Source organism: Liolophura sinensis, chromosome 5 (genome assembly GCF_032854445.1).
Source record: "Liolophura sinensis isolate JHLJ2023 chromosome 5, CUHK_Ljap_v2, whole genome shotgun sequence".
Lineage (NCBI taxonomy): Eukaryota > Metazoa > Mollusca > Polyplacophora > Chitonida > Chitonidae > Liolophura > Liolophura sinensis.
In genome coordinates this window covers 8,816,972-8,842,096 of record NC_088299.1, presented here as the reverse complement: position 1 = coordinate 8,842,096, position 25,125 = coordinate 8,816,972, and the positions used below count along the sequence as shown (strand labels likewise).

Below are 25,125 nucleotides of genomic sequence, written 5' to 3'. Positions count from 1 at the left end.
AGAACGAAGGTCGAAACCACAAAATGCCAGACGAAAGACCGAACGTGCCAATTTGGTAGTTTCCCACTTTCAAGTTTTCGCTTCGGGCTTTAGCCTCACCTTAACTTGAAGTAATAGACTAACATGGTATTTTGTTGGATATGAAACAGTATTATGTTATAGTAACTGAATATACGTTCTAAATTCAGATATACTCAAACGATAGACTTTCCGTTAAATTTAACAGAACGTTAGTAATTGATCAGTTATCCAAGGGCACAGTCCAGTTGTTTTGAAAAATGTTTTTTGACTTTACCCGAATCAAATTATTACTGCACCAAATATAAGCCAATGTTTTGTAAATTCTAACATTAATGTACAGTGAATGTATTTGATGGGCATGAAACAGTAGTTACAATTAAACAAAGCCCTCGCTTCTTATGATGGTTAATTACATTCCATTTAAATACATATATAAATTTTTGTTGCCAACTCAGGCCTTAAGGACATAAAAGTTAGTGTGCTGGAGCTGTACAGTCACTTAGAAGCCTCAACAATGCGCTCTCTGTGAGTTCAAATTCAGCTCATGCTGTCTTCCCCTCCCGTCGTACGTAACGAGGCCTGCAGCAATCTGCGGATGTTCGAGAGTTTCGCCCACGTTTCCTCCAACCATAAGTGAAATATTCTTTAGTACGGCGTAAAAATCCAGACCAGTGAGTAAATAAATACTTGCAAATATGAACCTTTGATGCTTTACTCTTGAAATTCATACATAAAGGATACATAATGAGAATACAGTCTTATAAATGGAACAATACAACACTGAAAATATTCTGTTTACCGTATTTGAGAGAAAAATGTTCCTCCCCTCTATTTAAAGTAGGCATGTTACTGATAAGGTTAGCCTATATTGGCTTACTGCATAATACATATATATTGGGAATATACGTCATAACGGTACCCTGAAATCCGCGACAACGGTAATGAGATGATTTATCTCATTATATAGAAGGTGAGAAATATTGTCATGGTGTTTTCTTTAAGGCTTGCTCCAGGTCTGCTAACAGGTCGTTGACATTCTCAACGCCAACACTGTAACACAACATAAAAACAAACAGGTGAAAGACCTGAATTAGATTTTTCTACACCGAAGAACTGAGGGCAAAGAGATGAATTAGAAATTCTACACCGAAGAACCGAGTGTAAAGAGATGGATTAGATTTTTCTACACCGTAGAACTGAGTGCAAAGAGATGAATTAAAAATTCTACACCGAAGAACTGAGTGTAAAGAGATGAATTAGATTTTTCTACACCGAAGAACTGAGTGAAAAGAGATGAATTAGAAATTCTACACCGAAGAACTGAGGGCAAAGAGATGAATTAGAAATTCTACACCAACACAGCATAAAACTAAAAGGTGATCGTGAAAATTCACACCTATTTGTTGAGTTAAAATAAAAATATCACTGCTTCCTCCCACATTTAGTACAGAAACACTTCCGAAGCTTGAATTGCTATAACGACTACAGCAGGCAGAGTAAAACCAGAGGAATGACCACTGTGTGATTCTTTGCAAATGATCACGCGCAGCCAGAGAAACACTTTCTCTTCAATATACCTCATTTAGGGTTTTATTCCAGCTGTTCATGTAAATGCTTAACCAACAGCAACTTATACGCCCTGTAGGCCTCAGAATTAGGCATAATTAGCTCTAGCCTTCAGAATTAGGTATAATAAACAGTGATGTTAAATGCAGTTCATTAGATTCACTCGTTTAAAATTACTCGACATGCTGTTTTGTCATCATATTTATAGATGTATAATACTGCAATGCATTCCATCCACTAGCTTTCTACTTTTGTTGTCCCAAAACATTGTTCAAATTTTGAGGCCAATAACAGATTGGCAATGACTTAATCCTACAAGCTAAGCAGAAAAAAACAATAGCTTTTGAGATCAATCAGTCTCGATATGTGTCACCAGAAACCAAGTACAACATGACCATTCCTTTTTCCTGCACTGACATCAAAGAGTTCAGTTCAACGTGAGCATTAAAGGTCTTCCATAATAACATCATATCCTCTTTTTAGCTAATTCTGCTTAAGCCATTGTGCTAGGGAGTGTTTACGTTGTGGCGACTACGGCATTTACATGAAGGGTTAGAATAAAACCCTAACTTGGGTAAAATGACAAGAGGCCAGGTATCACCGAATACAACTGCCAAATTGCCACCTATCACACTTCCATCACTGCTTTCGTTATATTCTCTAAGCTGTGGTCTTTTAGATTGAATATTTAGATCGTGATATCAGATGAGGTTACAGAGGCCGTTCGCAAAATAGAGGAGGCGTAGTCTTTTGTGCCATCACATTTTTATATATTCACCTGAGCCGAATCATATCGTCGGTTATTCCCCCTGCTAGTCGTGCCTCTTTTGTCATGAAGATAGGACCGTGCGTCATGCTGGCAGGCTGTTCTATCACCGACTCGACGCCACCTAGTGACTCAGCCAGTTGAATCAACTTCACGTTCTGTAACAGAGGTCATTCATGCAAATAACTGGTGTTCCAGACAACACTGTAGGTTTCAGGATGTGTAAACATTTCACTTAACGTCAGTATTCATCTACGTGGAGAGAAATACAGCTCTATAAAGTGTCACATATAGTTGTTTTCTTGGCTTTTCCTCTTTTTTCACGAATGAATTTAGAAAATAAAATCTCCATCTCAATGTCGGTCATTTATTTTGTTACGAAATACATGTGTATAAAAGTCGAAGGCAACAGTGTCGTGGACAACAGTGTCGAAGGCAACAACAGTGTCGTAGGCAACAGCGTCATAGACAATAGTTTACTTTAACTAAAGAGCCCAATACTACTGTTCTTTTCAAAATTTTCTTTAACTTGGTATTACATTAAAACAAGTTTGAAAGGTGGACCTACGTTAACCAAAGCACGCCCAGCAGCGCTTCCGCCTTTCAGCTTCAACATTATCATTCCGGAAAAAGACGTCATTTGTTTCTTGGCAATCTCATGACCCGGGTGAGAGGTCAACCCTGGGTACCTCACAGACGCCACCTGCAAATTATGAACACGGTAAAACAATGCAACACAAATTCGACTAGCACAGTACATACATGTATTAGTAGCAGGTGCTTCGTGTTTGAGAGCTCACTTCACTGAAGCCTCACTATATACTATTCGAAATAAGTAGAACATAAATAAGCAACAGCTATTGAAATTCATCATATTTAATTACGAGAAAAATGCTGATCAATAACAAGCACTGGAAAATCTCATGAAGCAAATGATAGATAATCGTGGTTTAATCAGTCAGATAGATGGAAATTCACTAAACAGTTCAAATCCAAATTTGGAAATGCACCCCAACAAGACTTCCGCGCATGCCTTGTGAAACACCGGTGCGGCGTTGGCGTGTTTTGACGATTATCATAACACCTCCTTATGAGATTTTATTTGCTTATTTATTTATTTATTTATTAGATTGGTACTCAGCAATATTTCACTTATATGACGCGACCAGCAATATAATGAGAAGCAAACGGGCAGAGCCCAAGAGAAACCCACGACCATTTGCAGGATGCTGGCAGACCTTCTTGCACTTAGTGATTAGCTGTATTCCTTAATCATTCACATTTGTTGGCCGAGGGGGGTAGAAGTCCAGCATACACGGCGCAATGACCCTGGAGCTTCCCAACAATGCCGTCGCTGTGAGTTGAAGTCCTGCCCATGCAAACTTCCTCTCCGAATAAACATCAATCATATACATTAATTAAATTGTTTATGTGATATAGTTTTTCTATTTTTTTATCTTAATTCTGGACACATATTTCTTACCTAGAGAGCATAAACTTTGCTACCTTTCGAACTATAATCTGAGTACAAATCCTTACCTTGGGATGTTTCTCCAGATACTCGGCGATGGCTTGAGCGTTGAATGAATGGCGCTCCATTCGTAAAGGCAGTGTCTTCAATCCTCGGTGGAGCAGACTGGCATCTTCTGGAGGCTAGAAAGACGGCCATTTATATTGTATTTACACACAAAAGTCGTGAACGCAAAATATATTTATCTATATAGTTGATAGCTTTCACGAATATATCACAAAACAGCTTCGTTAGCCTTGTGGTTAGAGAGTCCATTCGTACAGACAGTGTGTTCAAGCCTCGATGGAGCAGACTGGCATCTTCTGGAGGCTAGAAAGACGGCCATTTATATTGTATTTACACACAAAAGTCGTGAACGCAAAATATATTTATCTATATAGTTGATAGCTTTCACGAATATATCACAAAACAGCTTCATTAGCCTTATGGTTAGAGAGTCCATTCGTACAGACAGTGTGTTCAAGCCTCGATGGAGCAGACTGGCATCTTCTGGAGGCTAGAAAGACGGCCATTTATATTGTATTTATACATAAATGTCGTTAACGCAAAATATATTTATCTATATAGTTGATAGCTTTCACGTATATATCACAAAACAGCTTCGTCAGCCTTATGGTTTGATCGTCCGCCTCGGAGACTTTGGATCAAACCCGTGTCGGGTCATACCTCAGACTTTAACAAGAGTTCAGGTGAACACAACATACGCCCAACAAATGCATTTGTTCGAAATGTATAAAAGAATACCAGCAGCATTGCAGTGAGTATAACCCCTCTGGGGAATCTTCATGGGTGTTGATGATAGGTAGCCTATGTGGTTACCATGAAAACCGCTCAAGTGGACAAATGTGTGCACCACAAATGAAAACTTTATGCCGAAAACAGTTGGAGTTGTAAGTTGTAAGTTGTAGCCCGGACACGAAATCCTATCTATTTATATAGTATATATTAGGAAAATGGCTATCTGGTCAACATGACAACCGCACAAATAGACAAATGTGAGTTGCGACACATCATCACCTGTTTATGTATGCATCCACAAAAAATGAAAACTCTACGTGGAAAGCAGTTGGAATTACAACCTGGACACTAAATCATATCTATCTATATAATTTTTATACGGAACTGGCGATCTGCTTACCATGACAACAGGGAATGTGGACAAATGTGAGTCGCGACACATCGTCATTTGTGTGTCTGTGTATTCACTAGAAATTAAAACTTAATGTGCAAAACTGCTGGAGTTATATTTCGGACATGAAATCATATCTATTTACATAGTATACATAGGGAAAATAGCAATCTGGTAACCATGACAATCGCGCAAATGGACAAATGTGAATCGCGACACATCGTCATCAGCGTTTTATATGTATCCACCAAAAAATAAAACTGTACATAAAGAACAGTTAGTTATAGCCCGGACGGAAAGTCATTTCTGTTTATATAGTATGTAAAGGGAAAATGGCAATCTGGTAACCATGACAACGGTGCAAATGGACAAATGTGAGTCGGGACACATCATCATCTGTTTATGTATGTATCCACCAAAAATTAAAATTCTGCGCAGAAAACAGTTGGAGTTATAGTCCAAACACGAAATCATGTCTATTATCTTGTATATATGAGGAAAATGGCAATCTGTTTACCATGACAACCGCAAAAATGGAAAAAATTTGAGTAGCGACACATCGTCATCTGTGTATCTATGTATCCGCCAAAAATAAAACTCTATGTTGAAAACTGTTGGAGTTATAGCCCGGACACGAATACGGATGTATGGACAGACGGAAAAATGGTTACAACATAATACGTTCCGCCTACTGACGGGGCGTATAAAAATGGTACTTCAGCACTCAGAGGTTAGAGCAAGGAAACAGGATTGGTCAGCTTGGTGTCAGTATGTGTCGGTGTGACTGGGTGGGTTGTGGTGTCTGGTGTCTTCGGCATGATACTTCAATGGCGGTCGTACTCTGGTGAGATGGATTCGCATTGCTACAAGAAGACACAGTATATATACACACACCGAATGACACTTAAAGGTCATATGACTGTAGAATTGTCAGATACGACGTAAACCCCCAAGCATACATATATATGACAACACGTTTACAATGGGTGCAAATGTAGCACACCGGAAAGATGCAAGGAAAATCTACCGTACCTGGCCAAACACCTGAGAAAACAATACTCCTGACTTAAGGTGACCTTCATCGTGTTCTTGCACCAGACAAAAAGTATCCGGCAACAGTAAATTAAGAGCAGGCCGTATTTCACCGGTTACGTTTGACCGTTTGCCAGCTATCACACTGTCCTCGCTGCTCTGGTTTTACTCTCTAGGCTGTACGTGTTTAATTATAATGTACTCCTGTATAAACCACGATTCTGCTGGTGGACTAAGCATCCCCGAGGCCTCGTCCGTTTGCATTGTTTTAATGTTATTGTATGGTAAATGTGATGACAACACATTTAACAAACATCTGGGGTTGAGCTGGTAACACTTACCTAGCTTAATTTCCTCACATGATTTCAAAATTAATGGCACCAGATTAATCAGGTTTGAACTTTAAGAAGGATTTAACCATTCAGTGGAACTATCATTCTCTATAATGGAGTTCACGAATCAAACGAAAAGTAGCTGTGGCTGTTTAATGGCTTGGACATTTTTACAACCAAACCTTTGCGGAAACCTACATCAAGAACAGCCACCTAAAACAGCACAAAACTCTAGAGCAATAAATCGGGCGAAGGAACCTGGGCACAATGGTCACGACTTTGTCCTTCTGTGTAGCAATAGGCCTACAAATGGCTATCAAATCAACACAAGCCTATACCGCAGGCTCGGAAGGCTAAGCACTGTGTACACTATTTTGCTCATCTAAATGTATGTTACAATACTAGAATACCTACCAAAATACTTCTCTGTTACAATACGCCTATACCTACCAAAATACTTCTCTGTTACAATAGGCCTATACCTACCAAAATACTTCTCAAATAACACTTCTCTGTTACAACAGATTTACCTACCGTAATACTTTTCTTTCACATTATGCCTATACCTACCTGTACCATAATACATCTCTGTTACTATAGACCTATAATAATACTTCTGTTACAATAGATCTACTTACCGTAATATTTCTCTGTTACAATAGGCCTACCTATTGTAATACTTCTATCTTACAATAGGTCTACATTCCGTAATACGTCTCTGGTACAATAGGCCTATACCTACCATAATACTGCCGAAAGCTCCTCGGGAGGCGTACAGCTTCTGCCACAGGTCCACAGTTCTCAGTGTCGCACATCCCCCTATGATATCGCTGTGACCTCCCATGTATTTAGAGCTTTATAAGAAAAAAAATGTTTTGGATAACTGTACTTTCTGTGACAGTCACCATTACAGACATACATGTACCCCTCTTATTAGTTCCTGGTGTCCGTTTAACAACCCTATGTAACATTAAACACAAAGGCCATTGTAATTGTCTTTGGTAGGTACATATGCAATACGTTACATAGGGCTTGGGAAAGGAGCCCATACATGGTAGTTACACGTCGCACATAACATTTCACACGTTTTGTGAAAGGAGCCCTTGATATAGTTATAACTGATAACCGATAACCTTTTGGTGCCTTTTCGGTTTTCCGCTCGATAGTGATCCAACCATTTTGATTGGCTGCTGCTTGTCTGTGAGAATTATAAATTAAAATCGGCAACCGTATTTATATGAAACCATAAAACGACAAAAATGTTTGTCACAAAAATAAATACCAGCTGTGAACAACGATATCAATGCCATATTTGATGGGTTGTTGGAGGGATGGGGAGGCGAAGGTGCTGTCAATGGCTGTTAGAATGCCTTTGTGGCTCTGTCCAAGCTTGCCGAACTCCTCCAGGTTAAGGATATCAATGGAAGGGTTACATGGGGTCTCACCATATATCATCTGAAACACATCAAATATTGCGATAAATATTAAACTTAAAATATTAAACATGATTCATTATTTATAAGAGTGGTGCTTAAGGCTGTACTCAGTATTTTTTAATATTTACTTAATTAATTTTAGGTATCAGTACTCCCTTGTGATGAGGTTTTGTAAGCAATCTCTTATACCTCACATATACGACGAGGCATCTCGAACCTGTGTATTCTGGCCTAAGATGGGTATCAGTATTCTCGTTATGAAGGGTTTGTATGCAACCTCTTATACCTCACATATCTCGAACCTGTGTATTCTGGCCTACGATGGGTATCAGTACTCTCGTTATGAAGGTTTTGTATGCAACCTCTTATACCTCACATATAAGACGAAGTATCTCGAACCTGTGTATTCTGGCCTGAGTTGGGTATCAGTAATCCTTTGCGATGAGGTGTCTCTCTTATACTCATGTATTACAAAAGATCAGTGATGAGTTCAGGATTAACATGCAGGAAAAAGTACCTCATTCCTGAGGAAAGATATTTATAGTTTTGCCGTGATGTCATAGCTGCTCTGAGCCAATCATCAGCACACTCTCTGGTAACGTGACTAGAGTACAAGAACTGAAAACAAAGAGAATTTCTAACCCAGATTAGATAGGCATTGAAGTTGCTTTTAAGATAAAATAAAATAAAAAATTTAAAATAGCATTTAGGTAAGAAAGTCTTTCTGGAAAAGTAACCAAGATGTATCTTGCCTTCAGATATGATAGTTTCAATGTACTTTAGTAAACCTTAGTAATCCGCAAAAATCATCATGTCACCTAATTAGCTCCATGTTATTTATTACCTCCTGGTCCTTGCGAGAAACGCAGATGCTCGAAGGCATGAATTCAGCTATAGCTACCTGTGTAATCCAACTATATAGGCCCTATTACCCTGATCTATTGCTACATATTAAGCAAACTCTACCTTTGTGTTAGCTTTGATCGCCTTGCGATAATCGTCTACTGGGCACCCTCCCTTCACCCAGCTGACCTCGATACCAAACTGTTTGACATAATTCTCAGCAAAGTCCACAGTTCCGCTGTACGAGGGATTCGGCATCACCTGTAATGAAACCACTTACTCAAACTCCATATCTCTGCGCCGATCTCTGTGTTTGTTTTACATCACTTCCACCGGTAGTATAATTTGTACAGAAATCTCGAACAATGCCGAGGTCCCTGGGCTCACGGTGATGAGGCAGGAAGTGATGTCAGAAACACTCTACCTCAATCTTTTCTCTATTTATACTTGATACACACGCATTCAAAGTATGCACAATGGGATTCAAATGGACATGTGAAACAATTTTATTGATGAATGCTGCTTAAATAGTTGCGCGCGAGGACACTAGTGGAGAGGGTAAGCTTAAAGAGGCAGGCTCATACGGTCACATGTCTAGTGGTGGCAGTCATGTAAAGCGAGTGTAGGGGGCGGCACATGCGCTGTAAAGAGTGCGCCATTGACTGCTGAGACTGATATTTTAAAGGTCGTTGCACATCTTATGTTTTGTTGTTTTGTTGTCGCATCTTCTTGACTAGTTCATTATTTATTTATTTATTTATTTGATTGGTGTTTCTACGCCATACTCAAGAATATTTCACTTATACGACGGCGACAAACATTACGGTGGGAGGAAACCGGGCAAAGCCCGGGAGAAACTAACGACCATCCGACAGACCTTGACTAGTTAATATATTCGTGAAGTCACTGTTCGAGTTTTAAACTTGGCCAATCTTGTTCCTTCTCCAGTTTTAAACATGTTAACGCATCAAAGCGTGTTTTGGGATCCTGTCACTTGAGTCAAATGCTGTATAAACAGCATGCGAAACACTTTTTTTCACCGATTTTAAAAGATCAAAGTAGCATATCAACTAAACTTTAAAATGTCCAATTTAACATTAAATCATACGGTCAAACACTTTGAAATCTTTACGCAAATGTAGATTATTGTTCTCTGATACATACCACGTGATCTCCTGGTCGGAGAAATGTCATTAACACCACACTGATGGCGGCGGTACCACTTGAGAACACAAGGGAACCTGCTCCACCCTCCAAAGCGTTAATGGTACATTCCACGGATTCTTTGGTTGGATTACCGAAACGGGCGTAAAAATGACCACCCTGTAAAAATGGAAGCATTTCAGACTATTGAAAAACCCATTATGATAAGTCGACGTGACCATATTCGAAGACATACATATATTATTACGTCAGGGATGGGAAATCTGTATTGCTTACAACACCGTCTCTTCTCCGTGATTTGTAGTTCTCTTCTATATCTACTTTATTGTGGTGGGAGGAAACCGGGCAGCGTCCAGGGGAAACTCACGACCATTCGCAGGTTGCTGTCAACACCGCACAGGTAAGAATAATCATATTATGGTGTGAGTGTACGTGGTACGAAGCGACTCGAGGCGAAGTTACTTTGGTACGAAATATTTTAGCTTCAGTATTTCAAAATTTTGCACTTCGTCAATCATCTTCAGTATAAACAAGTCTAAGAAAGAAATATCTCGTACCTTTCTCACGCATTCCTCATAATGCTCCACACTGTTAAATCTGTAGATAGAGGCCCTGTAGACAGGGGTGACCATAGGTTCGGACAGCGCCTGGCTGTGTTTCTTTCGGGCCGACACAGCCACTGTGTCCTGACTCAGGTCTGTCAGGTTCAGGTCCGACAGAGAAGTTTCCTGCGACGGCTTAGCCCAATCACTGGCAATATATACACGTGAAAAATTATGACACGTAGAAATGCATGACATGGGAATTCATGACATAGGAGAACTTTACAATGATATAAATGACGCGAGAATATTTATAATGGGAACGCATAGGAATTCGTGATTTGTGGGAATACTTAACGTGGGAATGTATAATGTGGGAATTCGCGATTTGTGGGAATACTTAGCATGGGAATGTGTATGTGGGAATTCGTGGCACGCGGAAATACTTAACATGGGAATGTACAATGAGGGAATTTGTGACGTGCGGAAAAACTTCACATGGGAATGTATAATGTCGGAATTCGTGACTTGTGGGAATACCTAACATGGAAAAGTGCAATGTGGGAATTCGTGACGCGCGGGAATGTTTAACATGAAAATGTATTATATGGGAGTTCGTGACTCAGGTCTGTCAGGTTCAGGCCCGACAGAGAAGTTTCCTGCGACGGCTTAGCCCAATCACTAGCAATACATACACGTGGAAAATTATGACACGTAGAAATGCACGACATGGGAATTCATGACATTGGAGAACTTTACAATGAAATAAATGACGCGAGAATATTTATCATGGGAATGCATAGGAATTCGTGACACGTGGGAATACTTTAAATGGGAATGTATAAGTGGGAATTCGTCGCACGCGGAAATGCTTAACATGGGAATGTACAATGAGGGAATTTGTGACATGCGGAAATACGTCACATGGGAATGTGGTAATGTGGGAATTCGTGATTCGTGGGAATACTTAGCATGAGAATGTATATGTGGGAATTAGTGGCACGCGGACATGCTTAACATGGGAAATGTACAATGAGGGAATTTGTGACATGCGGAAAAACTTCACAGGGGAATGTGTATGTGGGCATTCGTGGCACGCGGACATGCTTAACATGGGAAGGCATAATGTAGGAATTCGTGACTTTTGGGAAAACCTAACATGTGAAAGTGTAATGTGGGAATTCGTGACGCGCGGGAATACTTAATATGGGAATGTACAATGTGGGAACTCGTGATATGTAGAAATACTTAACATGGTAATGAATAATGTGAAAATCGTGACTTGCGGGAATACTTAACATGGGAATGTACTCGTAAAATGTGGAAATATTTCACATGGGAATGTACAATGTGGGACAATCGCGGGAATGCTTTACATAGGAATGTATATGTGGGAATTCGTGGCACGTGGAAATACGTAACATGGAGATGCTTCCTCTGGTCGTACGTGAGAAGGTCTGGCAACAACCTGCAGATGATCGTGAGTTTCCCCTGGACTCTTCCTTGCTTCCTTCCACCATACAATGCTGGTTGCCGTCATATTTAAGTGAACGATTCTTTGCTGCCGCGTAAAACACTAATCAAATAAATAAATAGCATATATGATACGAAAATTCGTGACGCTCAAGGATAAGTTTAACACGGGAATGTATAATGCAGGTAAGTGAATTCACCCGAACTCTAGTGCTCTGATACATAGGTCAGTAAGTGTACATATGTAGGCTACAAAATACATAGCGAAGGGGAAGGTGAGGGGCAAGGTCACGTATGCCAACAATGGCAGCAGAAAAAAATCTAGGTGTTGCCGTCTGCAACATTGATGTATCTTTAAGTTGTCAAGTGCTCAGTCTTCACGGAATACGTTATGCTCCCCTGGCCATGGGTTCATATATAGTTTACATTTTCACCGTTAGACCACGACGGAGCGTAAGAATACATATGCGTACGGCTGCTTGGGAAAGTCTATAGAAAAAGTACATGTACGCAGTCTGTAAATAGCTAGCTTGAAGAACCAAACTGAGCTGATCCATAGGAGGCAGAATTGTCCGAACGCTCTATATACCTAATATGGCCTATTACATGGGTTCGTATACGATTGAAATATCGGTTTTCGTGTACCTCTAAAACCCAGCTAATGCAATCTACTGAGATATGCATTTACCTCTCACCACACTTACCCCATCGTGTGTTCAGGTCTTATTTCTTCGGCTTGTGAAGCTTGCTACTGCAACACTGATAGTTCAGTAGAGCTGCTTAACTGTTTCGTTTACACAGGCCGGCGTGCGTATCGTAGGAGATTTCCTGTATAAAAAAATATCTCTGACACATATAACCGCCATTGTGGTAAGGATGCACAGACTCGATCTATGAATACATACTCGTGGGATAAATCCAGAAAAAAATTATATCGCATGAGCATTAGAGGTAAAAATGGTTTATATTTAGCGATCAAAAATTATCCCAGCTATCTTACTTACCGGCAGTGAAGAATGCACCCTGAACTACTTGTGAACCAGAGTATGTTTAACACGATTTGGGTCATTTATAGGTCATATGAAATGTAGGACAACTTGTCAGGGTTATAGCAAGGGATGAAAAGTAGAGCATTTCATCTGAATGGATTGTAGCAGACAAGGCTCCTAATAATGTCATCTTTATTTGCAAGAATCATTATTATCAAATTCTTGTTCAAGAGCTATGTGCATCTACAAGGACATCCACGTATTCTGCTACTACATGTATTCTGGAGGAACTATTTAACAAACACAAAACCTTTCTTAAAGAAAGGCGCATAAATATACCTACCCGTCACACAGAAATACCACAACTTTACTGGATTCCTAAAATGCATAAATCCCCACAAAAGGCTCGATTTATTGCAGGTTTAAGAAGCTGTACCACCAAACTCTTGTCAACCCTACTTACGAGAGCGTTAAAAGAAGTAAAGTCATTTTGGAAAAAGTATTGTTGTGCCGTAACAAAAAATTCAGGTGTCAACTGCATGTGGATTCTTAACAACTCCAAACGTCTTACAGAAGAACTCGATGCTCATATGCATATACCGTACAAAGACGTATCCACATGGGATTTCTCTACTCTCTATACTACGATTCCTCACAAAGAATATCGTCGTTAATTGTTTCGGTATTTACTAGAACAAGTCACCGTTACATTAACGTCAGAATCAATAAGGCTTTCTTTAGTTCTACTCTTTATAAAGGTTACCACTCATGGGATGTTACATTATTTATTGAATTACTTGAATTTCTCATTAATAGCATCTATGTGAAATTCGGAGATACCATTTACCATTTAGTGCATAGGTATTCCAATGGGTATCAATTGTGCGCCTCTTTTGGCAGACCGATAACTGTTTTCATATGAATACGACTATACGCAGAAATTACTTAAAAGTAATATCTTTAAAGCTCGATCATTTTCATTTACCAAGCGGTATATTGATTAGGCCTACCTACTGGCGTTAAATAACCCCCATATTGCTGAAGCGGTGAAAGAAATCTATCCGCCATCATTGGATTTAAAGGAGACAACAGATAGTCCAGATGGTACATCTTATTTAGATCTATATCTGTACAAAGACGAACAAGGTCTCCTTTCACGCCGCCTTTACCACAAAGGGGATAATTTCAATTTTGATGTTGTAAATTATCCTTATTTAGATAGCAATATACCAAAGGGTCCTGAATATGGCCTATACATATCTCGCCTTCCAGCATTTGTCAGATCTTGCGTTAATTGTGATGACTTTAATCTGCGTCACAAGTTGCTAGTTCAAAAGTAGTTTGTCAAGGATACTCCATCAAACGCCTTCATTCTAAGTTTCTCAAATTTTACAACGAGTGTAACACTCTCGTTGGCAGGTATGGACAGAGCGTTCAGAATCTCTGGCGATCTGCATTGTGATCAACCACATAGACGGCGCTGTTATCCTTATGTACATATCTATCACGTACATGGTATTTAACAACATAGATGGCGCTGGTTGCCCAGTGTAACCGTCTATCTTGTATGTCATGTGTAACATCATAGATGGCGCCTCTTGTAGTATGAGATCTTTATATATTAACGGGAAAGACGTAATCGTCCGTTACTTTTGAATCACAATCTATTCGGTTAGGGTCTGTAACGCTCGTCATTTTCGAACTGTATCTAATACTGCTTAACCTGGGGCCAGGGGCCGTAAATGTAGCCATGCTAATTACATAAGCATGATGCCTTTATGAACAGTTGCAATTAAAGCGCGACTGAAATACTTGTTTAATTGTTATTTGACATGGAACTCATTTACGGACTACGAATTTGAACTTTGATATGGAATTCATAGCTGGAATATTCATTGTCCGCCCGGCATCATTGAAAACTGATGACCGCTTCTCTCTTGTGTGTTACCGGCTTTATTTCTTATTTGTATAATTTCTTACATACCTTTGTCTTTGGGAGTTAGTGTTAAACGTTGTTTTGGAAATGGATCTTGCGATTATCGACTTGGAATGCCCTTTACGGACTACGAATGGTATATGAATGTCGGACATGACGCTTATATTTATTCAGATATAATGTCAACAATAATGTGTTTGTTTTGGACTTTTTTTCAGCTGCAACAACCAGCGCTATAATCGGTCGGCGGGTCAGCTATATTTTGGGCTTCCTATCTTTTAACATTAACAGGCCGTGTACTTATGAATGGACATGACCGCGCTATGTAAGGTGACAATGTGTCTTTGCGGTATGACGGAGTTATTGCAGATTTGCTCTTGATTATGAACTGAACAAGAAGAAACTGCATTTCTATATAAACGGTATTTTTAAAGCTCCAACACAGTACTTTTTGTCAGAAGTTAAAGTTTAATAGTGACTATAAAGATTCGAAAACTGCTTATTTCTGAAATGTAGACCTGCAAACAACAAATTAGGCATTAACTTTTGACACGGTGTAAATGTTTTCCAATTGGGGAAAATCACTCAAGTGAAATTGTTAATGTAGGGCCTACACTATGTCATCAATCTTCCATCGCTGTAAAAGGTTTGTGCAGATCCGTAATGGTTTCCTATCATGGTTAAAAACTGATTTCAAAGGAAAACAATATCAACAAACAAACAGAAGAGTAGAAATTATTAAGGGGGCACCATGCAGAATGTAGGCTAAAAGAAAGCAATTTAGTTTATTTATTTACATGTAACTGACTGTTGCTTAACGCCATATTCATGAATTTTAAACTTACACGATGACGGTGAGTTTCATGGATGGGAGGATGCCGAAGTGTCCGGAAAGAACCACCGACCTTTCGCCAAATTACTGACGTGTATATGACCTAGGACTATTATGTATATAATAGTCTCAACCACGGAATTATTATATCGTGCTATATTACCTACAAAAAATGGCATACAACATTCAAAATGGAAATATAGTATATGGAACAAGAGTAGAAAACAATACAGTATGGCTCCATGTGATGTTAAAGAAGTTATGAATTATTTATGACGTTGAGGTGTTTGAATTTTTGTGATATGGTTATCTTACAATTAATTTGTAGCAGTGGTCCCCCAATACCGAACTTTTCACCACTGAATATATATATATATCTACATGTATCTAATGCATTTTCTACTCTGGTTAACCACAGTACAAGGGAATCATCATGAAGCCTATAACGTGAAGCACTGAATATTACCACTCTCGGAACCACTCACTGTTCCATTGAATATAGCACTGAATATACCTCTCTCGGAACTTGTTCCACTCAATCAACAACTGACTATAAAACTCATTATATCACAACATCACATACTGTCTCTAAACCATTAAAAACTTCAACCGCTGTATATCTTTACCAAACTTACCATGATTGTTTTTTTTAATAATATTCTATTTCGTATAATTCTGTAACTTATACAAAATGAAGGGTGCCTTTAACTGTTGTTAATATAACTTACAAAGCCGGTATTCGGGAAGCTAGAAGTATTCGGAGAAAAATCTTACAGACGTACCTAAGCAACGTAAGTGTATTCGACTGGTAACCAGGGTACAAGGCACCCTCCCTTCACCCACCCACTTCCCCTTTGCCAAATTAATACCTGCTATCAACTAAAAAGAACGTTCGTTTAAGTGAAACAATACGCAAATGACCTTGAAATATTTCCTAATTAAGTGAAAATTACTTATTTCTAAATCTTGCTTCCATTTTTCTAAATCTGAAGAAATTCGAATATGTTCACACATGTATACAGCCAAAAAGCTAAATATAAACATAGTTGTAAAATCATGATTTCACATACATGCTTATGCATATATAACGAAGATAATTATATATACGAATGTCTTTAACTAATCACAAACCAATTTACCATAAAGTGGAATGCGCTTCTGTATGTCTCCATACAGTATATTTCAAGCCGTGTTCAACAGCAGTACATTAACACCATACTGTCCCGTTATCGTGATTCCTCTACTGGTTTATTTACTCCACAATACTCTTGTCTTCAAACGCAACCTTAATTCCAGTCTTTTTGGGGAGAGCCAGGTGGTGGTGGTGGTGGGGGGGGGGGGGGGGGGGGCATTTAACAACCCAGTGTGTTCTTGTTCATCCACTAACTGACTATGTATGGGACTATTCAGTGGAACAACTTCATCAAAACAGCTGCATACAGTTTCCTTTGTTAAATTCTTCTATCATTATTCTTCCTCCTTCTTTCTACAATCATTTTCCAAATTTATCCAGTATATACGATGAATAAATTGCCTGTCAGTCTCCCTTCTGTGTGAACAACAAATTTCCTCAGTTCAGACAAAACAAAACAAAAACTCCAAGAAATACTCCACCACTGTCCACAACAGCATCCTTTCCAGCTCTTTAATTCTTCTCCTCCTCCTCCTCTTCCTTCAGGGGGCCTCCGTGGCTCAGTCGGTTAGCGCGCTAGCCCAGCGTAATGACCCAGGAGCCTCTCATCAATGCGGTCGCTGTGAGTTCAAGTCCAGCTTCCTCTCCGGCCATAAGTGGGAAGGTCTGCCAGCAACCTGCGGACGGTTGTGGGTTTCCCCCGGGCAATGCCCGGTTTCCACCCACCATAATGCTGGCCGCCGTCGTATAAGTGAAATATTTTTGAGTACGGCGTAAAACACCAATCAAAAAAAAAAAAAAAAATCCTCTTCCTTCAGCCTTCTGTTCATCCATGTGTTCAGGCAGCTCTCCTCACCTTTAGGGTTCTCATCTACTTCTATCAGATCTGGCGCTCGCCGAACACCTCGACCACCAATGGTTCGGCTCCTTCGGTTAGAGAAGCTTGCAGACTCATTTTCTTGCCGGAAATCACCAGATGATTATGAGTCGTTTCGAACTTTTTTCCGGTGGATTTTAGACCTCTGGAATGATCCCTTCACGGATGAGACAGACAGGTCGCTTAAGACGTTCTTGTTGACAACAGGGAACTAGGCTCTTAGCTCTCTAGTCGGCGAGACAGAGGGGTGGATGGACAAGCTGTCACCATCGTCCATATACATCATTTGAAAACCCCCTTCAGTTATGTTCTTCTTGGGTTCATGTTTTCCCCAGTGTTTGGGTCGACAGCTTCGGGTATTTCCGATGTGATTGGATCAAGATCAATCATTTTCTCTTCGTTTTGTTCTGGGTGTTTCCTTACCTCGCTTAGGTCTGTCTCCGACCCAGGGAGTGCGGCCCAAAACTTTACCCGACTAAAGTCTTCGCCGTCCTCTATAATCAAGCCATCCTTGGCTGTGGCTGTCCAGGACTGACCGCTCACTTGTCGTTCATCTGGGATATCTGACTTACCCGGAAGTCCTAGTTTGCCAGCAATATGAGGGTCTTGTTCACTCAACTCCTCGTCCAAACATTCTCTGGAGGACAGAATTTCCCATTCCGGTGAGTCAGCTCTACGAACACAGAATATTCCAGAATCCACGCTCCGACTTTGGTGCCGTTTTGCAGTTTCTTCCACGTTTGAAACTTTTCCACCATTTAGTGGCAGACTATGTCACGTGTCTTAGTGACAATTTCTTCCGCAGTTGCCGAAACTTTTGAGGAATGACATCCCGTGATAGGCTCTAACGCTATTTCATCAATGTCATTTAACTTCGATGAAAGTCAAAAGTAGGACATGCCACGGAGATGTCGACAAACACCTCAACGTCACTGTTACGGTGACTCGCTCGCTCAGAAAAAAGTACCCTGAACATACAAAGATTCTTCTTCTTAAAATGTGTTTGTTAAAAAATTAAATCCTTACAAAGTGACTGGCATCAATATAATTCAGCATAATTGCAGCGTGATTGTCAAATTTTTGAACGTTAACAAAGTATTTTGTGCGTAATGCTACATTAGTTTAGGTGGCGGTGAGTTTGCCCGTGCATAACGCTGCTGCGTAACGCAATAACGGTAGGTCGGAAGACGTCGCAACAATCCGAAAAATCTGACGTGATTCCTGAAATGAACGTTTAACATAACAATGTTACATATTCAATGTAAATCGAACTAAACAAAGCTTAAAGAGATTAGCAACTTGAAAGGTAGTAACTCCTCGACCGGGGTTGTTGCGCAGCCATTCTGCTCATAATAGGTTGATACTGGTATTATGAAACTGGCATCTAACTGTTGCATTTTATATGAGCAGTGTAGACAAACTCCACCCCATTCTCTCTGGCCAAATCAATCACTTGTCCGTGAGGTGAATGCCCATCCAGAATGAGTAGAACGCGGTCGTCTTTGAAAGCACCTGAAACCAGTTGTGAATATGTCCATCCGCATCCACCCACTTTTTTGGCAAGCGTATACTGAAGCAGGCGGTGCGCTATTGCATCTTCATATGTACCCTTGGGAAGGCAAACAATGGGGGGAATAAATGTCTCAGTGGCGTTCATACATATTTCTACTGTGACCAGTTGACCTCTTTCTGCTGACACCAAACTTCTAACCTGTCGCGTTCCGTTACGAGCCAGGACCTTAGATGGTCTCCCCTGAACTGTAGTAATACTGGTTTTGTCAACTTATTCATGTTAGTTGGCAAAAACCTTTGCTTATCAAAGACAGTGTCAAGCAGGTCAAAAAACATGATTAAGTTGGGCTAATTGAACGATCTGGCTCTGGCTGCAGATGTTGCTTCTGATTGTCGTAGTGATAGATCTGGGTGTCTTTTCATGAAATGGAATAGCCAGTCTTTGCCAGCTTTGCAAGTTTCATCATTAAACGGGTTAGCTATTTCATTCTTATGTGCCACTTGAAATGGAAGATTTCTGACATCTGAAGTTGTCAAACCAAACATCAGGGTTTTCATTTTGAAGATACAATCAACAAAATCCTGCTCTATCTGAGACGAGAAAACGGTCTAGAAAGACGAGAGAAAAACTAGTTATTAAATGCCCGATTCATGATTCAACAAAACTGTGGTGTTTTAGTAAGCGTTGGTATCGGGACGAACTCAGGGTTTAAATAGTACCAGAACAAAACAGTGTCAATGATAGACTTTCCTACCTCATAATACTGAGTTTTAAAGCATCAAAAATACATTTTTCATATCGCCAGCAGATGAATGGCGTTTCGAATTCATAATATCAAGACACATTTTCAAAACGAGGGTAAACACGAATCCCAAAAGAACGAAAAAAGCTAAAGATAGTAAAAGTTAGTCAGGTTGGACTAACTTTCCTGAAGTATACATCTTTATACACTGTGCCGTGTTTTATTAAGCAGTTGCAAAGTTACTAAGGGTATACCTGGTCATGGTGCAACGCCTTCATTCTAGGTTTCTCAAATTTTAACACTCTCGTTGGCAGGTATGGACAGAGCGTTCAGAAAACTGGCGAACTGCATTGTGATCAACCACATAGACGGCGCTGTTTTCATTATGTACATATCCGTCGCTTACATGGTATTTAACAACATAGATGGCGCTGGTTACCGAGTGTAACCATCTATCATGTAGACAGCTTTTATACACATCAGCATGTCATGTGTAACATCATAGATGGCGCCTCTTGTAGTATGAGATCCTTGCCTATTAACGGGAAAGACGTAATCGGCCGTTACATTTACCAAGCGGTATATAATCTAGTGCCGTTAAATAACCTTCATATTGTTGAAGTGGTGAAAGAAATCTATCCGCCTTCATTCGATTTGAAGGAGACAACAGATAGTCCCGATGCTACCTACATCTTATTTGGATCTGTTTCTGTACAAAGACGAACAAGGTCTCCTCTCATGCCGCCTTTACCACAAAAGGGATAATTTCAATTTTGATATTGTAAATTATCCTTATTTGGATAGCAAAATACCAAAGGGTCATGCATGTGGCGAATGCCTTGTATATCTCGCCTTGTAGCATTTGTCTTGCGTAAATTGTGATTGATCATGGAAAGTTGGGTAAAGATATACAGCAGTTAAATGTTTTTTGGACTCTTTGCGCGAACGATTTTTTCTGGTGTGATAGTGTTCTTTAAATATATTGTTATTGTTTCTGTGAAAACGGTGTTCTTCTGATAAGTTGTGATATTTCGCCTTGTGGAATAACTGGGTTATATAACTGTAAGCTGCAGTGAGACGATTTTCTGTGAATAGGCTGTAATGTTTGTGTTTCCTGAATACAGGTGACAGTTCCAGCGCGATGCTCTGTAAGCTGTAATATATTTGCGTCTTGAGAGATCCTAAAAGAGTGGTTAGTAAATACAGTGTCATGATGCTGTTATATTTGTGTTGGTTTGTGTAACAGAACATGCATAGCGTGATGATGTGTCAGTGAAGATGCTAGGATAATTGTGCAGTAGGTTGAATCCTTTTAAAATGCACTGTCACTGGTATTGTGGGATATTTGTATACACACTAGTATGATGACAAAAGGTAAATATTAAGATCGTTGTAAAATCGTCATGTGGTGATTATGTAAACATAACGAAAATATATATACGAATGTCTTTAACAAATACAGCTGATCATCACAAAGCTTACATGGTATTTAACAACATAGATGGCGCTGGATGCCGAGTGTAACCATCTATCATGTAGACAGCTTTCATACAGACCAGCATGTCATGTGTAACATCATAGATGGCGCCTCTTGTAGTATGAGATCCTTACATATTAAGCCGTAATCGTCCGTTACTTTTGAACCACAATCTGATCGGTTAAGATATGTAACGCTCGTCATTCTCGAACTGTATTTAATACCGCTTAACCTGGAGTTAAGGGCTGTAAAGACAGCCATGCTCATTACATCTGCATGATGCCTTTATGAACAGTTGCTATCAAAGCTAGACTGAGATACCATGTTTAATTGTTATTTTACCTGGAACTCATTCATGGACTACGAATTTGAACTTTGATATGGAATTCATGCCTGGAATATCCACTGTCTGCCCGGCATCATTGAAAACTGATGACCGCTTCTCTCTTGTGTGTTACCAGCTTTATTTTCTATGTGTATAATCTCTTACATATCTTTGTCTTTGGGAGCTAGTATTAAACGTTGTTTTGGAAATGGATCTTGCGATTATCGACTTGGAACGCCCTTTACGGACTACGAATGGTATAGGAATGTCGGACATGACGCTTATATCCATACGGTGTGTCTGAAGCCATATTCAACAACATTACACTTGCACCACTCTGTCCCATCATCGTGATTTCTTTACCGTACTGGTTTGTTTTATCCACCATACAACACGTGTTCAATCCTCGTCTACACGAGAATGTGTCACATCTTTACAGTTGATACTGAGCTCTTTCCAGGCTGACCAATATGGTTATGTCTTCTCTTTGTGCTTTGTTTACTGTAACTGTACATCAGAGTTTGGAAGTGCACAGCCTCTCCTGTCTTTAAAACACGAATTTCATTCCACTCCTTTTGGAGAGACGAGTTGAGGTTGCATTTAACACTGTAGTGTGCTCCTGTCCGTCCAACGACTGATAACAGAACTATCCAGTTGAACGATGCTTCCCGTCAGCTTGTAAATGGTAGCTGCCTTCAAAGAATGAGCTGTGTTTAAGTCACTGTGTTTTAACTCTTACACTGTAAGATGACGGTTTAACCTACATCTATATATATAGACAATTCCAATGAATTGCTGCATGCAGTCTTTCAGTTGTTATTCTTTCATAATTCTTCCTTCCTCTTTCTCCAATAAATTTCCGGATCCATCCGGTACATGTAATGGACAACTTTGTCACACTCCTCCTCTCCCTTATGTACTAACACATTTCCCTAGATCAGGTCAATTAAAAAACAATCCAAGAAATACTCCACCATTCTTCACAACAGTATCACTTCCACCTCCTCATTTCTTCTCCTCTTCCTTAAGATATCGGTTCATCCACGTGTTCAGGCAGCTCTCCTCGCGTTTGGGGTTCTCCTGTGGAACACCAGGGAGTTTCGAGTCACAAACTTCTGTCAGGCCGGGCGCTCGCTGAAGCCTTCGACCGTTACCGTTTCTTCTTTGGCTAGAGAGGATTGTAGGCTCATTTTCTTGCGGGAAATCACCCTTCGACCATTAATGGTTTGATTTCTTTGGCTAGAGAAGCGTGTGGACTCATTTTCTTGTCGGAAATAACCAGGTGACTAATGTTTTTCAGACTTTTTCGGTGGAGTTTGAAGACGTCTGGGAGAGACCCCTTCACGGATGGGACGGACAGGTTGCTAAAGACGGTCTTCTTGACATCAGCGAGCGTGGCCCTTAGCTGTCTGGTCGGTGAGACAATGGGACGGTTGGACAAGCTGTCACCATCGTCCATATCCATCAATTACAAGCCCTATTCAATTATGTTCTTCTCATCTTCATGTTTCTCGTCAGTGCTTGGGTCAACAGCTTGGGGTATTTCCGGTGTGAGTGGATCAACATCAGTCATTTTTCTTCTGGGTGTTTCCTTACCTCGCTTTTATCCGTCTCCAACCCGGGGGGTGGGGCACAAAACTGTAGCCGACTAGTCTTCGACGTCCTCTATAACCGTCATCCTTGGCTGTGGCTCTCCCTGGCTAATTCAATTGTCCTACATCTGGGTTGTTTAACTTACCAGGAAGTTATTGCGGTCTATCAGCAGTGTGAGGACCTTGTCCCCTGAGGCCCTCGTCCAAACATTCTCTGAAGGACAGAATTCCAATTTCAGAGAGTCAGCTCCACGAACACAGAATATTCCAGAATCCATACTCTGTGTACTTGAAGGACATTCCTCTGTTTCCGACATTCGCTGAACTGATGAGCTTACGTTCAACACGTGGTTAACGCATCTTTTCAGGAGTTATCCGAGAAAGCACGTAGGTATCATTTCCGGTTTGTTTATTTTGGAATACTACATCGTTTGGTTATGTTAGAATGCTGGGTAATAATGATAAGACAAATTATTTATTGTCACATAAAGTCAAATATACATACACAACAATTTATAAACCTTATTTCCATCAATGTCTTGTTAAAGTATTATTTGCTGTAAGCCACATTTATCCCGTTGTCCATTATAAACTTAGCAGTCCTGAACGATTGATGATGTATCTAGTGTTGGACACATTTCTTGTGTACAAATCACAGGACACTGGTACGGACAGTCAGGTTTACCTGCTAAAGGCTTTCTGTAAAACAATGGTGTAACTTGGCGTTTCAATTCTAAATAACGTTCTATCAAAAACGCCAAGCCTGAAGTTTCAATTTTCGGATGTAGCCTTAGTCCCAAAGATCGCAAAACCTTTCCCCTACTCAAACTTTGAGACACGGTGGTTTCTTCGTCTGTTTTGCTAACCATTGGCAAACTTCCGGTTTGTGGTATAAAGCCAGCGGCCATTGCTCCATTGCTCCGAATCCACTGATCATGTAAAAACATTGGTCGAACCTCAAACGAGAGTTTAGCGAGTGTGATCATACCTTCCAACATGGCGTAAAAGAAATACGATGGCTGTCCTATACATGTACCTTGTCGCGCCCAACCCCCGGGATAATTGTTACTGTAGGAAATTCTCTAATAAATCCCCAAACATAAGATCCCAAAGTGAGAGCAAGACGGTATAATGATCTAAAGAAATTACAGACTCATAGAAAACAGAGTTTAGGAATACAGTTATAGATGAACATTTTATTACAATAAAATTAACAAGCAGTAGTTCACGCGAGTTGAATAAAACGAATCGCGAAAAGTTAAATTATCCTCGAGTGCTTCTATCATCTTCCAGATAGCTGACAGGAAGGGTAAGCTTCTATTATCTTCCAGTTTCTAGTATGGTGAAAAGGAGGAAATGCATAAATAAACTAGATATTGAAACCAATATCACGATAATTGGTGGAATTTCGATTAAACAATATGCAATAAACAAATAAACGATTTCACGCTTCAAGTCTTGTTTGAGGTAAATTATTCATAAAGGATCTCAAGGTTGGCATGGTGAGTAGTAGGTTACTAACTTCCATCCGCATAGATTGGTAGTATAAATATTAATTTATTAAGCCAGTGTAATCGCTGTCTGTATGTTAGACCGTGAAATGTGCAACTGGGATTCCACCGAATTTTGTGACGTCGTAATTATCTACATAGCAAGAATATTATAATTAGCCATGTGCTTTGTGCACCGATATTTCTATACCAGTAACAAACCATGCACTATAATTCAACTTACAATGTGATGGCCATCACTAGCACTTAGATGTCGCTGTGCCATCTCGGATCGGATAGTTTCAAGTAAACTGTTTTTGATATTTTTTCGAAATGCCCATCTTGAAGCTGCACGGACTCCATATTAATACTATCACCTCGCATT

General features: G+C 39.9%; 1 protein-coding gene across 1 annotated transcript; it reads right to left on the bottom strand.

Annotated features, from left to right (window-relative positions):
* Positions 1 to 818: 818 nt before the first annotated feature.
* LOC135466032 (L-methionine gamma-lyase-like) lies at positions 819 to 12,575 on the bottom strand. Its single transcript, XM_064743422.1, has 10 exons — positions 12,540 to 12,575; positions 10,378 to 10,570; positions 9,821 to 9,979; positions 8,780 to 8,917; positions 7,660 to 7,832; positions 7,120 to 7,231; positions 3,893 to 4,006; positions 2,922 to 3,056; positions 2,366 to 2,511; positions 819 to 1,071 (listed from the first exon to the last, which is right to left on the bottom strand). Exons 1-10 carry the CDS (start codon positions 12,542 to 12,544, stop codon positions 1,005 to 1,007), a joined length of 1,242 nt encoding a protein of 413 aa, XP_064599492.1. The 5' UTR covers positions 12,545 to 12,575; the 3' UTR covers positions 819 to 1,004.
* Positions 12,576 to 25,125: the final 12,550 nt, after the last annotated feature.